The 12,562-nt window shown below is 42.9% G+C and overlaps 1 protein-coding gene across 1 annotated transcript; it reads right to left on the bottom strand.

The window, feature by feature from the left end:
• Positions 1-427: 427 nt before the first annotated feature.
• On the bottom strand, positions 428-11,475 carry zgc:112982 (uncharacterized protein LOC503771 homolog). Its single transcript, XM_041961697.1, has 11 exons — positions 11,260-11,475; positions 10,436-10,479; positions 9,641-10,306; positions 8,354-9,175; positions 5,037-5,206; positions 3,866-3,986; positions 3,476-3,554; positions 3,230-3,351; positions 2,275-2,380; positions 2,054-2,162; positions 428-1,022 (listed from the first exon to the last, which is right to left on the bottom strand). The coding sequence occupies exons 2-11, from the start codon at positions 10,468-10,470 to the stop codon at positions 1,009-1,011; spliced, it is 2,244 nt and encodes a 747-aa protein (XP_041817631.1). The 5' UTR covers positions 10,471-10,479; positions 11,260-11,475; the 3' UTR covers positions 428-1,008.
• Positions 11,476-12,562: the final 1,087 nt, after the last annotated feature.

The following is a 12,562-nucleotide window of genomic DNA, read 5'->3' as shown; positions in this document are numbered from 1 at the left end:
CAGTTGTTTTACATCCAAATTTTGTCATATTCTCCGTTATGCTCTTATATAAATATATGACCAACTGATATCATGTGACCAGAAACGCTCTACTTTAGCCGCTTAGCTCCAGAAAGTACAAGTGCACCTTGACCAGACATAAGAGGCTGAAACTGTCACATTTTGGCACGACAGGCCTTTCTCGCAGCAGACATGTGGCAGTAAAGGAAGCAGGTGAGTCACAACTTATTGGGTCATTTGAATAAAACTGAGCTCTTTATGTTATTATATGTTGACATATTTGTGAACAAAAGCTGCTGCAAAATAATCCAGAATTATTTGTAAAAAGTGACCAGGTGAGTATCTATATGTATTTATGTCATCGCAAACCCAGATTCACTCCGATAAGCAGCGAAGGTGGACTCTGAAACACAAATATGACACAGAATTAAAAAGACAAATGTTTTATTTGTTCAGCAGCACTGTCATGACTGACAGAAAGGCTGGTGTAACACTGCGCTTCATATACAGAGGATTGATAAAAGTGAGTCAGAAGAAAACAGCAGGAATCAACATTAATATTAATGAACTAATCTGCAGCTGAACCGTCGCAGGTGACGAACTTCACTGCTAACGGGAGGAGGAGGAAACGAATGCGTGTACCGTCACGACCACGGAGTGTCACAGCTGTAGACGTTCAAACCAACATCATCCCGATTACAAATATTGTTTTAAATCAAGACCCCATATCTACAAAGTGTGAAACGTGAAAATAAAGACATCAATAACAGAAGGACACAAACAAACAAAGATGGAAGGACAGAACAGGCGTGAACAGAGGCTCCAGGATGTCTCACATTCAGTTTAACAGAGCAACAAAATCGCGCCGTTCGCCCAAATCAACACGGACACAATCTGAACCGAGTAAAAGACAAAATACTTCCTTTTAATTGGCTGGTTTTTAAGAGTAGCGTTAAAAGTCATCAACAGATCAGCATCATCCAAACGGGATAGGTTTCCAATGTCCCCTCACCAGTAATGACCTACGAACGGTGGAGACAGAGATAAAGAGCGGAGGTCAGAGATATTTGGGTCATGGCTAACAGGTGGGTCAGTGCAGAAACAATAAAAGAGGATTTGACCAGTGTGAATGGAGAAAGAGGAGGTGAGAAAACGGGATTACGTATTATTAGAGCTGATCAGTGGGAGGGCGGGAGAACCTCCTTAAAACAGCAACATGTCAGCGGGTCAAAGGGAATATTCCACTCCCCGACCGACCTTTAAGACTCAACGCGAAGCTGCCAGGGGAAAGAGCAGCTGGCCTGCAGGGCTGTTATACAACAGGAAGAGAGTTCAGACTAAATGTGTCACACTGAGCCTCAGATAGTATCTGCCTGCAGCGCGACTGAGCGCCAGCAACCGGCCGGACTGTCAACAGGTCGGCTGCAGGTGTCAGCAGAGACAGGTAGGAGAAAACCTGCGTCCTGACAGATGGGTACGGGGGCTTTAGACACTGTGATTCATATGTTTTCTCCTTTTTGTTGAATTAACTGCACTTGTGTGCGTCTGTGTTGTTGATCCCAGTGCTCATGTTCTAGCTTTTACATTTCAGTTTCTCACTTTAATCTAAAATATGAAAACTTGCTGCCAGTGACAACATTTAGTGATGACACCGTCTCATCCTGTTTTTATTCTGCACACTTCCGTTGCAGGTGTTACAGTTGGTTTGCTTTGCAGTGTAACAGGTCACATCAGTGCAGACCACACGCCACCATTGTTCTATTTCAGCTGGTCAAGTTTTCTTTAAACCTGCGATAACTTGTTCTCTGAAAACAGCTGCCTGCTGCAGCTGGAATCGACACTATGACAGTGATGAACAGTGGAGTTGTGGTCGGACGGCTAAAAAATTAGCTGAAACTCTCTATAAAGCTCCGTAAAGCTGCAGATTCAGGTTCATCACTACCAGAGCCTCCTTTCACATTGTCATCACTTTACAAAATACTGATTCGAGCTGCTTAAAGTGATCCTGACTGAGGCACTTTGGCTGCATTGGTTTGCACAGGTGTTACGTTACCTGCAGGGTTGCTGCGGTTGTTCTGTCGCCTCACTGGTCCGAGCCGGTTACCGAAGCGATTGTTCCTGCGATGGGTGTTCGGTCTGTATGGGGCTCCTCTCCTTGGTCCCTGAAGAAGGACGAAAGGTTAAAGACGCACTTTGACCTCAACGTGTCGTCTCCATCATTGGATCACTTCTCTGTGAGGTCACAGGTCAAACTGAAACCTCTCTCACACTCACCGTGTTGCCTTCTCGTCTCCCGCTTTGCTCCTCGGGCCAGCTGGACGATCCTTCGTCCTCCATCAGAGCCATGTCGTCCTTGGCGCTGTACTCTAGACCCAGCTCACTGACAGAGACATGCACATGATGTGAGGAAAATTCTAGACAGTGAATGCTGAGAATAATTCATAACATCACGTCTCCAGCAGCTGCCATGTCCAAAACTATGTTTTTTTTAGAGCACTATCTATATGTGCTGCAGCTGATTTCATCTGATGGTTTCAGTTCAGCCTGAGTGGGAGACTTATCAATAATTCAGCTGGTTTAATGTTTGGTGAGAATACAGTTTGATCTTACTGAGTTTTGAATCTCACAAACTTGCAGCTGAGAGCTGCTGATAAAATGGTTTTTCAGCTTTTAGCCCTCGGCGCTCAGAAGCTGCTGTGAAAGCAACACTTTCTGCCAGACTCCCGAGAGAAAAAAGCCAAAGCAGAACAAAATAAAGAGCGACAGATCCGGATTTTAGAAACCTGTGCTGCCGACAATGAACGAACATCAATCAATAGTTTTTATTTTACAACAGTGCCAAGCCCACTAACTCACAATGAGCTGTTTTCCCTTGAACAAGAGGTTTTAATCTCAATGTGATCGATCCTCGTTAAATAAGGGTTAACATAAAAAATCTGAATATTAGGAGTTATTGCTATAATTTACAGAGAATGGAATGAAAGATTTATTCATCATCTTACATTGATCAAAAAAGTATAAATAAACTATTATACATATATATATTTGTACTTTTACTGTAATACTGTCCATATAACACAGTATATTTTCTGCTTATTCAAATATAAGTTATATAACTCATCAGAAAAAATACCATCTGTTTAAAAGCCTCAATTTGCTAAGTTTGGTAACTTCTGTGCAATTTAAATGTGGCATTATTACTGTCTCTTGTTCTGAAGTTTCTTCTCACCTGACTGGACCCAGGTGGTGCTGGGACATACTGTTCCCTGATATTGTGACTTTAACCCCCTCCAGCCTCTCCTGCCTCCTCCTTTCCAGGTCGTGCCTCAGGTCGCCCGGGCCTCGCACCGGCTGTGTCATCACATCGTCAATGCAAACGATCAATAAGTAAGCAAAAACAAACAAATAAAAAAACAGCTATATCCGACAGTCTCCACAGAGACTTCAGGCTGCTGACAAAGAGACATTTCTTTACCTGCAGGGGTCCCAGTCTGGAGAACAAAGGCTCGTCGTCGTCGTCGTCCAGCAGCGAGCTCATGTTTAAGCTGAAGCCTCTGCAGAGGAGGGACAGCAGAAAGACAAAAGGTGCAAGTTCATTTTCCCAGAGGATGATCAGAATAATCAGCATCTTTATTCATACAGCAGCTTTGAAAAAGAAGCTACAAAGTTAAGATTTCAACACTACCAAAGTGACAACACAGCAAATCACGCAAGTACATACAACACATTTATAACAGATTTTAACTGAAGAGTAACAACTGACATGTTCAGCTCTGCCTGGACAGGATTATGATTACAGGTTGTGTTTTAATAGGCTTTGTTACAAAGCACCACTGTCACGTCTGTCTATCACCATGTGACGTACCGGTTCGAACTGAACCTCTCGTCCAGCGTCAGCTCCTCCGTCTCATCTTCAGAGTAGCCGCCTTTCTGCGGAGCTGAGAAACGCTCATTCAGGGTGAGCCCAGCATCTCTGAAGTACTGCTCTGTAAACAGACAGGAAACACTTTAAAAACTTAAATACGGCAGATACTTGTGGTCAATCACAAACCACTTAAAGCCCAATAAACATGACAATGACATATTCCCCCAATTACATTTGGTGCAATACCTTTAAAGCTGCACAAGACTGTTCATGGTTTCATTTATATTCTGTCAGGTAGTGAAACTGTTTTCGATACTTCATCATCATGTGACCACTTGCTAAGGTGCTTTACACATTCTGAGGGTATTAGTAGCACATGCTAACCGTGCCCATTAGACAATTAGACTGTGCGATGCTTCCCTGATGTAGACTTTGGCATAAAGACATAAACAGAAAATATGATTTTTCGTGAGTGGAACAATTTTTGTGAGCAGTCTTGAGTCCAAATTGTACTTAAATTGTGGTTTGCACCTTTTTCAGTGCTAAAATTTTTATCTCACTTTGTCCTACAGCTTAACAGATAGTAAGAAAGATAAGAAGACTAGAAAGAATAAAATTAAGATAACTACAATAAAATAAAATAAATCAACATGCAATAAAAATATTCGTAAAGCAATTAAAAATATAACAGAATGAAAATATACTAAGGCAATAAAACATACTAAACAATAAACAATAAAATATGGCAATGAAATGTGCAAACAGAATAAAATATACACAGTGAAATGTACCGATTGAATAAAATATACCAGTGGACAATAAAATATACCAATGAAAATGAAATGTGCAATATACTAAAATGTATATAATTTCGTTAAGTGTATGTGTGTACTAAAAGTTGAGTACACAGAAGGTGCAGGTGGAGGTAGAGGTGTAGGTGTAGGTGTAAAGTGCGGTGTGCAGTGGTTCACAGTTCTCACCGTCTCTCACTGCAGTGAGGGGCTGCTGGGGGTGATAGCTCTGACAGCTCTGGGGAAGAAGCTGTCCCTCATTATCACAATTGCTCATCTTTCTTGTCTTGTATAATTTAAATCTTTGGTTTGTACAGCCTCTGCTATAAATTAGGTATCAAGAGACACAACAGACACATGGGAATGAACGCTGTGCTGACCTTTGACATGATGCACCAGTGTGATGATCTCCTGGGCAAAAGTCCCAGTGTGCATGGCGGTCTCACGGTACGTCCCGGAGTGCTCCAGCATGGGCAGGAAGTCGAGACGCTGACGACCCACATTGACCAGGTCTAAAGAGAGCTGTCTGTCTGAGGAGTAACACAGCGAGCTGCAGAGGAGAAAAGAGAATGAAACAAGATGTAAAACCGGTCCCTCAAAACGAGCTCTGACCTGCATCAAGTGCACAGGAGATAACGAGCTTCATTCACCAGCTGGACTGACAGGGAACTCTTATGTGACATCTGACAATGACTGACATACTCCTTTGAAAGCTTAAGTATCTGTCTGTTACTGTGGTCAGTGGAGAACTAATTTAAAGCCCTGAAAGATGGAATATTAACAGGCTCTGTGTGAGCATATTTCTGCATTGCTGAATCAAAAAAAGACACATGAAAGCAACGTCTTTACCTTACCCAACAAACTTACCTTTCAGGAGGTCCACGACTGACAATGTTTACAATAACTACACCTGATATGTCCGCTAAAAAGGTGCATGTTCACCCTCGAAAGTACACAGATTCAAACAAACTCATAGTCTCTTTATGGATATTTATAAAGGGTTAAAGGTGAAGGTCGGAGGAGATGAAGATAGCCCTCTTTGAAACAGACAGGTGAGTTGAATGTTGGGGGAAAGTTCACACTTCTTTTCTGGTTTGATGCATTAAATCTCGGTCTTGGTTCGGAGTTCAGCAGATTTTGCAGCCACTGTGTCGGACAGACTTCCGGTCGTGTCAAATGTCGAACGCTGCTGACGCGGGTCAGCTTGGCCGCTCCTGATCAGTCATCGCTCTTTGTTCCGATCGCCCCGGTTTCTCCAGGACCTGACTGAACCGCCTTTAACAGCACTGACACTTTCATTTCTCCATCTGTCGCCATGAATAATTACATGCTTGACTTTGACATCTCTTTTGTCCGTTTGATGATGTGAACACTGACAGCTTTGATTTCTCCGTTCAACAGCGCTGATGTTCGTGTTTCTGGCCTGGATTTGTCTTTTCACACAGACGACATTCACGTTCTGCCTTCAGTTTAGTGCGTAAACACCAATGATGACGCGTCAAATTCCTCCAGTTTTCAGTGTTGATTTTGTTTGTCTTCGTGGCTTTGACTTCTGCTCTCTCCCTTCGTCAACTGTTCCAGGCTTCTTCTCTTCACTTCAGTTTCTTCTTTAGGCAGAATTTATCGTCCATCGGTAAAGTGCGGTTGTCGCCATCAGGTTTGTCGTCTTTAGCAGCTACTTTGAGAAGTGACTGATTTCACACGTTCCATTCTTCCATAAAATCAGGTGTAGGTGATTGTTTTTTCCATCCTTCAATCCCTTTAGCAAGCAGGACAAAACCAAGATTCCCCAGAGGTTCATGTAACTTGGATGCGTCTCATTCGCAGAGTGGACACGCTTTGACTCCTCTTCCCAAAATAAGTTTGTGATTGAAAAAAAACTTCCATTCCAGACAAACATGTTTCAGTATTTGGGCAATTAAGGCCGAGGCAGATCTTCTAAAAACCACACACACAAAAACTTCCCGCTCATCCACAAGTACAATTATTTTTTAAACCATGGTTTGCGTCCACTTCTTTCCACTTAGTGCGTAACTATTTGGCAGCTAGAGCAACAACTTGTCCAGCTCAACTTCTTATCAAATATCTTGATGTTTAATGTTGAAACAATCCAAACACTCAGCACAGATGCTGAATTTCCGCTTGCGATTTCCATCCTTCAGTTTTTCTAGGTGCTTGCTTTGCGACGGCGTAAATGATGTTGCTTACTCGCTAAAAGCTCGTGCACCTTTCCTCTCACAGAGCGCTGTTTGACTTCCTCCTTGAAAGAAGGGCTGTGAACAGACGTTTCCTCCCTCAGTTTCAGTAGCGTTGGGTTTATCTCTCATGATCCAGCTTCAACAGTCACTGAAGTTTCTTCAAATGAGTGAGAGTCATAAATGTCATTTGTGGGAATCAGTTCAACCAGATGCTGCGGTTAAATACAAAATAAGCATCATAGAGATCATCCCACATATGTAGAGCTGGTGTTCATCTGTGAACACAAGTCCTTCTGCAAGCAGTCAAGTGAGGATAGTTTTCCATTTTCAAGTTTACAAACTGCCACAAAGCTGCTTAACCGAGTGACGACATACAGCCACGGCCCTTCCAACATACTTCTCCAACAGGTAATGCCTGCAGGGTCCGTGTGATGGTCCACCTCTGCAGCCCACACCTCTTCATTCACCAGCTTCAGTTCAAAGTCTTGCTTCTTCTGCGATCCCTGCGAAACACACGGCACACTGGATGACCAGTGATGAACACGAGGTTACGTCTGCTTGTCTTGGGGTGTACATCCGCCGACTGAATCCTGCTTGTCACCTCACACATGTTGTCTTCAGGATCTGCCTTTCAGCTTGCTGAGATTTCAATGAAAGGACGGATGAAAATGCACTCATGTCCAGCGTTAACCTTTACGATCCTCAACATGTCCCAGCGGTCCTCAATAATTATCCTTTTGTCAGGTAATCGTCGGAGAAGTAAAACCATGGCCTCAATCGGTCGTCTCACCTCTATCTTGCTTTGAATGCCAGATCCTTCACCTGTGCATAAGCACAGAAGCAATGTGAGAGTTGTTAACTCGATGAAAGTATAATTGATCCTTTTAGAGTTTCCAGCTGGTGTCTCCTCTTCTTTGTGTAGAATGAGACGTAACTGAAATGATAAATGATTTTGGGTAAGGGGTGATGTCAGCTTGTTGTCCTGTCACATGGTCACTTACCCCAAGATGCTCCCTTCAGTGATGCATATTTTAATTGGGGTTTGATTTCTTCAGGAGGTGTGAGCTTTTCCTGAGCTTCTACAGTGAAGGTGGAGATGTAGGTGGTATTTCTCTTCCTGTCATCAATCCACAGGTTTTCACGAGAGGACGACTTCACCTTCGGAGGAAAATGCATTGTGAGAAACTTCTCTGTGATGTTTTCCAATCATGTGATACAATCCGATACCACCGGCGGCGCCTTACAGTGTCCACGAGGAACACGTTTTAAACGGAGGTACAGAACTCAGGCCGTGCCTTCCAAACTGCAACAAAATCCAGTAAAATGAAAATGTCCGTTGAGTCCTGTGATTAGTCCTTTCAACCAGCCTCCACCTGCCACGTGACGATGTGCTGATGTTTCTTTCCTCTTCCTGCAGCAGCTTTTCATCAGCTTAGAAAGAGAAGTGTGAACTTTCCCCTCTCACCTTAGATCGGTTGATTAAAAAATACTCTTCCTACCTGTTTTGGTTTACGGGTCGGCTCATGTCCACTTTGATGGTTAGCGTTTCCTCCGTTACAACGGTCATGTCATCGGTCTTCTGATTGTTCCATCTGCACATCCTCTGACGGGGCATTTTAGGATCCAAGTCAATCTTCGGCGGACGTCGGACCAGATTTCCAGGCCTGTCATGTTTCCACTGCTGAGGCCTCGTTTCTTCTGCCCAGTCGACCTTCGCTTCGATGGGCTCTTCGTAACAATCCCTGAAGGGTCGGTACCCTGGTCCTTGCTCTTCATGAGGAAGATCTTGGGATCCCTGGGAGGATTGCTGCAAGCGAGGTTGTTTCCTATGCGGTCCAGTCCTTCCACCTTGACCATGACTGACCCGCCCTCTTTCTGGGTGGAGACCGCCCCTCCCCCTATGGTTCACGGGGCCATTGCGATTACGATATCTCACGGGGTTTGGTCTATCTTGTGGTGTCGGACTCCTCCTAGTTTCATGATGGTTGGAGTCTCTCCAGTTATCTTGAAAACGCTGTCCTCTTGATACTTCCCAATCATCCAACCTGCCGTCTGACGCCCTGAAACGTTCCTGAGAGGACCTCATTGGACGGGGACTACTCTGTCGATCAAAGTCAGGATCACGATCTCTGCGATGGTCAAATTGTTCCCACCGTGGCAGCTCTCTGCTGTGTGTGATGCCATGATCATGTTCAATGATGAGTGGTCCTGAGGGCCGAATGTCTCCACGGGGGAGGATCCCCTCAGTGCCTCCTCCAAACCCATCTCTGGGTTTGTCCAATGAGTAACGCTGTTCCCCAAAATCCTCCTCATTCCTGTACCTGTGACAGCATAAGAGGAGGTGACATGGTTCAACAGTTATTCATGGAAGTGCCACATGTTCACACATGGTTTTAAATTTACACTTGAAATTAGCTTTGGACTTATTTCACTGTCTACATGAAATATCTGAGTTCCCTATTATCACTGTCACATTCATTTTTAAAACTAACTGCCATTAAAACTTACATTTGCTTGAACATTATGTTTATGAATATTATGACTATGTTCATGTACATAAACATTATGACTATGCTGAACTTAATAAACTGATTTTTTAAGCATCGGAAGAATAAAACTTGAAGCCATGTCATATTTGTTAAGCTGGTATTTTGCATTATGGGAAGCAAAGCATGATGACAGTGATGAATTGGCTCTATCAAGATTAAGACAGACGAGAATCCTCGTTATTCTTCGTTTCCTTATTCCCTGCGAAAGTGCTGCAAAGCCTTGTGGTTTAAATTTACCCAAGGTAATTGTTGTCTTCCATTTCTCTTCTTTGCCTTTTAGCAGGAGGGTTCCTCTCTTGATGTAAATCCTCTCTTCGTCTGTCTCTATTAGGACCCTGTGTGTTCCTCCTTCCTCTTTCCCTACCCACTTCCCCTCTTTGGTCATCTGATCTCACACTGGGACTAAGGTCCCTGAACCTCCCACGATCTCTGCCCTGCTCTGCTCTCCTCCAGCCTATTCCAGGCTCACTCTGTTGGTGGTCTGAATGAGACCTTGGCGTCGGGGGCAATTCTTCCCTTGTCAACCTCAGAGGCGAGTGGGGCGACCTCCCCCTGCTTTCAAAACTCTGGAAGTGTTCTCTCAACCCTCCTCGTCCATCTCCATCTCCTCCTCTATCACGCCGTGGAGAAGGCCTTCGGCCATCATAGCCCATCGCATCATGATGAGGCGATAGCCTCCTGCTTTCAAATTTTTCTTGGTTTGGATGATGCTGATGCCAAAAGTGGCGGTCATCTGAGAGAGGAGGGGATCTTCTGTGACCTTCTGAGTACACATCTTCCCTGAAGTAATCCAAGTGTTCTTCGGGATGTTCTCTGAGGTGGTGGGTCCTGTCCAACCGATCTCCATCCAGTTCTGCAAGGACTTTGTAAGGATCAAAGTCAGGTTCCTCCCATGGCAACCTCCTGAAAAGGTAAATATCGGGGTAGTGGGGACAGTAATCAGTAAATCAGCATTCACATTGTAATTCAAAATAAAAACGAAAATCAAAGGGGGTGACACAAATATGAACATGAAACAATGACAGTGCATACCTGTAATGTGGTGATCTCGACCGTGGTCTTGACATTTTGTCAACCTTTAAAGAAAGGAGAGGTTAAGGGGTGCAGGCAAAACACAGAATCCAACAAATTCAATTAAATTTACAAGAGTCTCCCAGGGATCAGCTCTCGCAGCATCAAGTTTAAAAAGTTAAAATTAAACCCCAAAATTCATGTTTTGCTTCTAAAATAAAGTACATCTGATTTGAATGGGTGAACCTGGACAAACCGCAAAGCTTGAACCTGAACAGTGAAGCAGCAGAGCATATTTATGATGTAAACTGTCACAAACAGTTGTTGCTCAAATAGAAATATCATCTGTAATATTTTTCTTCACCCTCATTGAACTAAATGGACATAAAGCAGGACTGTGTAATGAACAAACTGGCACTGGATTACATGACTGTCATTCCGATTCACAGCGATCTACAGTATACAGCTGCACAGGTGAATATTAGGGAGAGAGAAACGAAGAAAACGTATGAATGCCAACTCCTTACATGACATGGAAATATAACCTTACTCACATTTAGATCGTGAATACTGCCTGCTGTTACTTAAGTGCGCCATAGTTTTTCAGATGCGTTTATGGAGCAGACAAGCTAACTTTAGCTAGCTTTAAACCTCTCCCCGCTCTAACGTTCTTCTGTTTACGGGGAGCGCACTTCCTGAATATTTAGAACACTAGCCTAGAGTAGGTATTATCATATATTCATCACATCGTCCAAACAAAGTTAAGGTGTTCAAGGGAATAAGCTAACTTTCGGCTGACTCTCGCTAAAGCTAACTCGCAAGCACCATCAAGGGAGATGTCTTACCTTCGTCCACGACACGCGTCAGGCTACCGTTAGCCAGGCTAACGTTAGCTAAAGCGAGGATAAGCACACTAAAACACCGCAATATAACAGGTTGTAATTTTAGAATGAAACCCTATTTAAGACCAGATATAGCCAAAAGCTAGCTAAATGCTCTGTATTTCCATTACAATCTACGAGAAAATGGCTGGTGACATGGACCAGTCACCGGTCCGCAATTCGCTAAACAGGACGAGTGAGGAACTTCCGCTTTTCAGAATAAAACTATTGGTTGTACAAATCCACAGGTAAACAAAAACGAAAACACTTCAAGCTATTACATAAATAAATCATGGAAATATAAATCAAATATAAATACATTTAGCTATTTTTCTGCTGTAACAGTACCCAAATTACTCTGAAAAAGTTGCTGTCACTACTGAAATGTATCACTAAATTTAAGTCTGCGCTTCCGTTGGCTCATGGCTGGATTAATCTGATTTAGTTGTCAAATATAAGATACAGGGTCCCCAGTTCTCCCACTGTCTGTGCAATGTGTACGTGAACTCTATAATTTAGCACCAAATGTATTACGGTGTTAAAATAGGGGGTGTTTTTTTTGACACAGCCTCTCTTGGTGCATATTCCAAAACATATTTTCAATTAATTTAGTACCACACAGTTGACAAACAATAAACCATTAGCTTTCAGGCCCCCTCTGTGCCCCCTGAGGGAGTTTATATTTAATGGCTTTATGCTTGCTTTGCAGGTTTCACACGTACTTAAATGTCTTTTTAAGGTTCAGCAGACAGTGTGCAGTGTGATATACTGTATAGCAGTTTTTGGTGGTTTCTAACTCTGTGTATTATGTTACTTGCCAACATGGAGCATAAAACATGGAATTGTGTTCAGATGACAGATCCTCTAAGGATGTAAGACTATTTCCACTGGGACAAGAAAAAGGATGAAAAAAATGTGTGATGGAAATAAAAATTATGACTTAAAGCTCATAATCTTGACATAGGAAGCAAAATGTCATAATTTTGACTTGAAAAGTCTGAATTTTGAGATGAGTTTACATACAGTATAGTCAATAATTATTATCCACAAATAGGTTGTTATGTGTAATTTTCTCAATTGGTGCCAACTTTAGCTCAATTAAGCTATAAGCAGTAATAAACAATGTCCAAACTATTACTACTGATGAACTAACAGGTCAAAAAATTCCCTTTTATTTTGAAAGCTGACAGGCTGAACAGGAAGTTGCGTCCCCAGTAATATGGCCACATAAAAAAAAAATGATATCAGAGCAACACAGCTGTTCAGG

The sequence above is a fragment of the Chelmon rostratus genome, chromosome 20 (genome assembly GCF_017976325.1).
Source record: "Chelmon rostratus isolate fCheRos1 chromosome 20, fCheRos1.pri, whole genome shotgun sequence".
NCBI lineage: Eukaryota > Metazoa > Chordata > Actinopteri > Chaetodontiformes > Chaetodontidae > Chelmon > Chelmon rostratus.
Note: the sequence above shows the minus strand (reverse complement) of the source record. Positions and strands in the feature narration are given on the sequence as shown.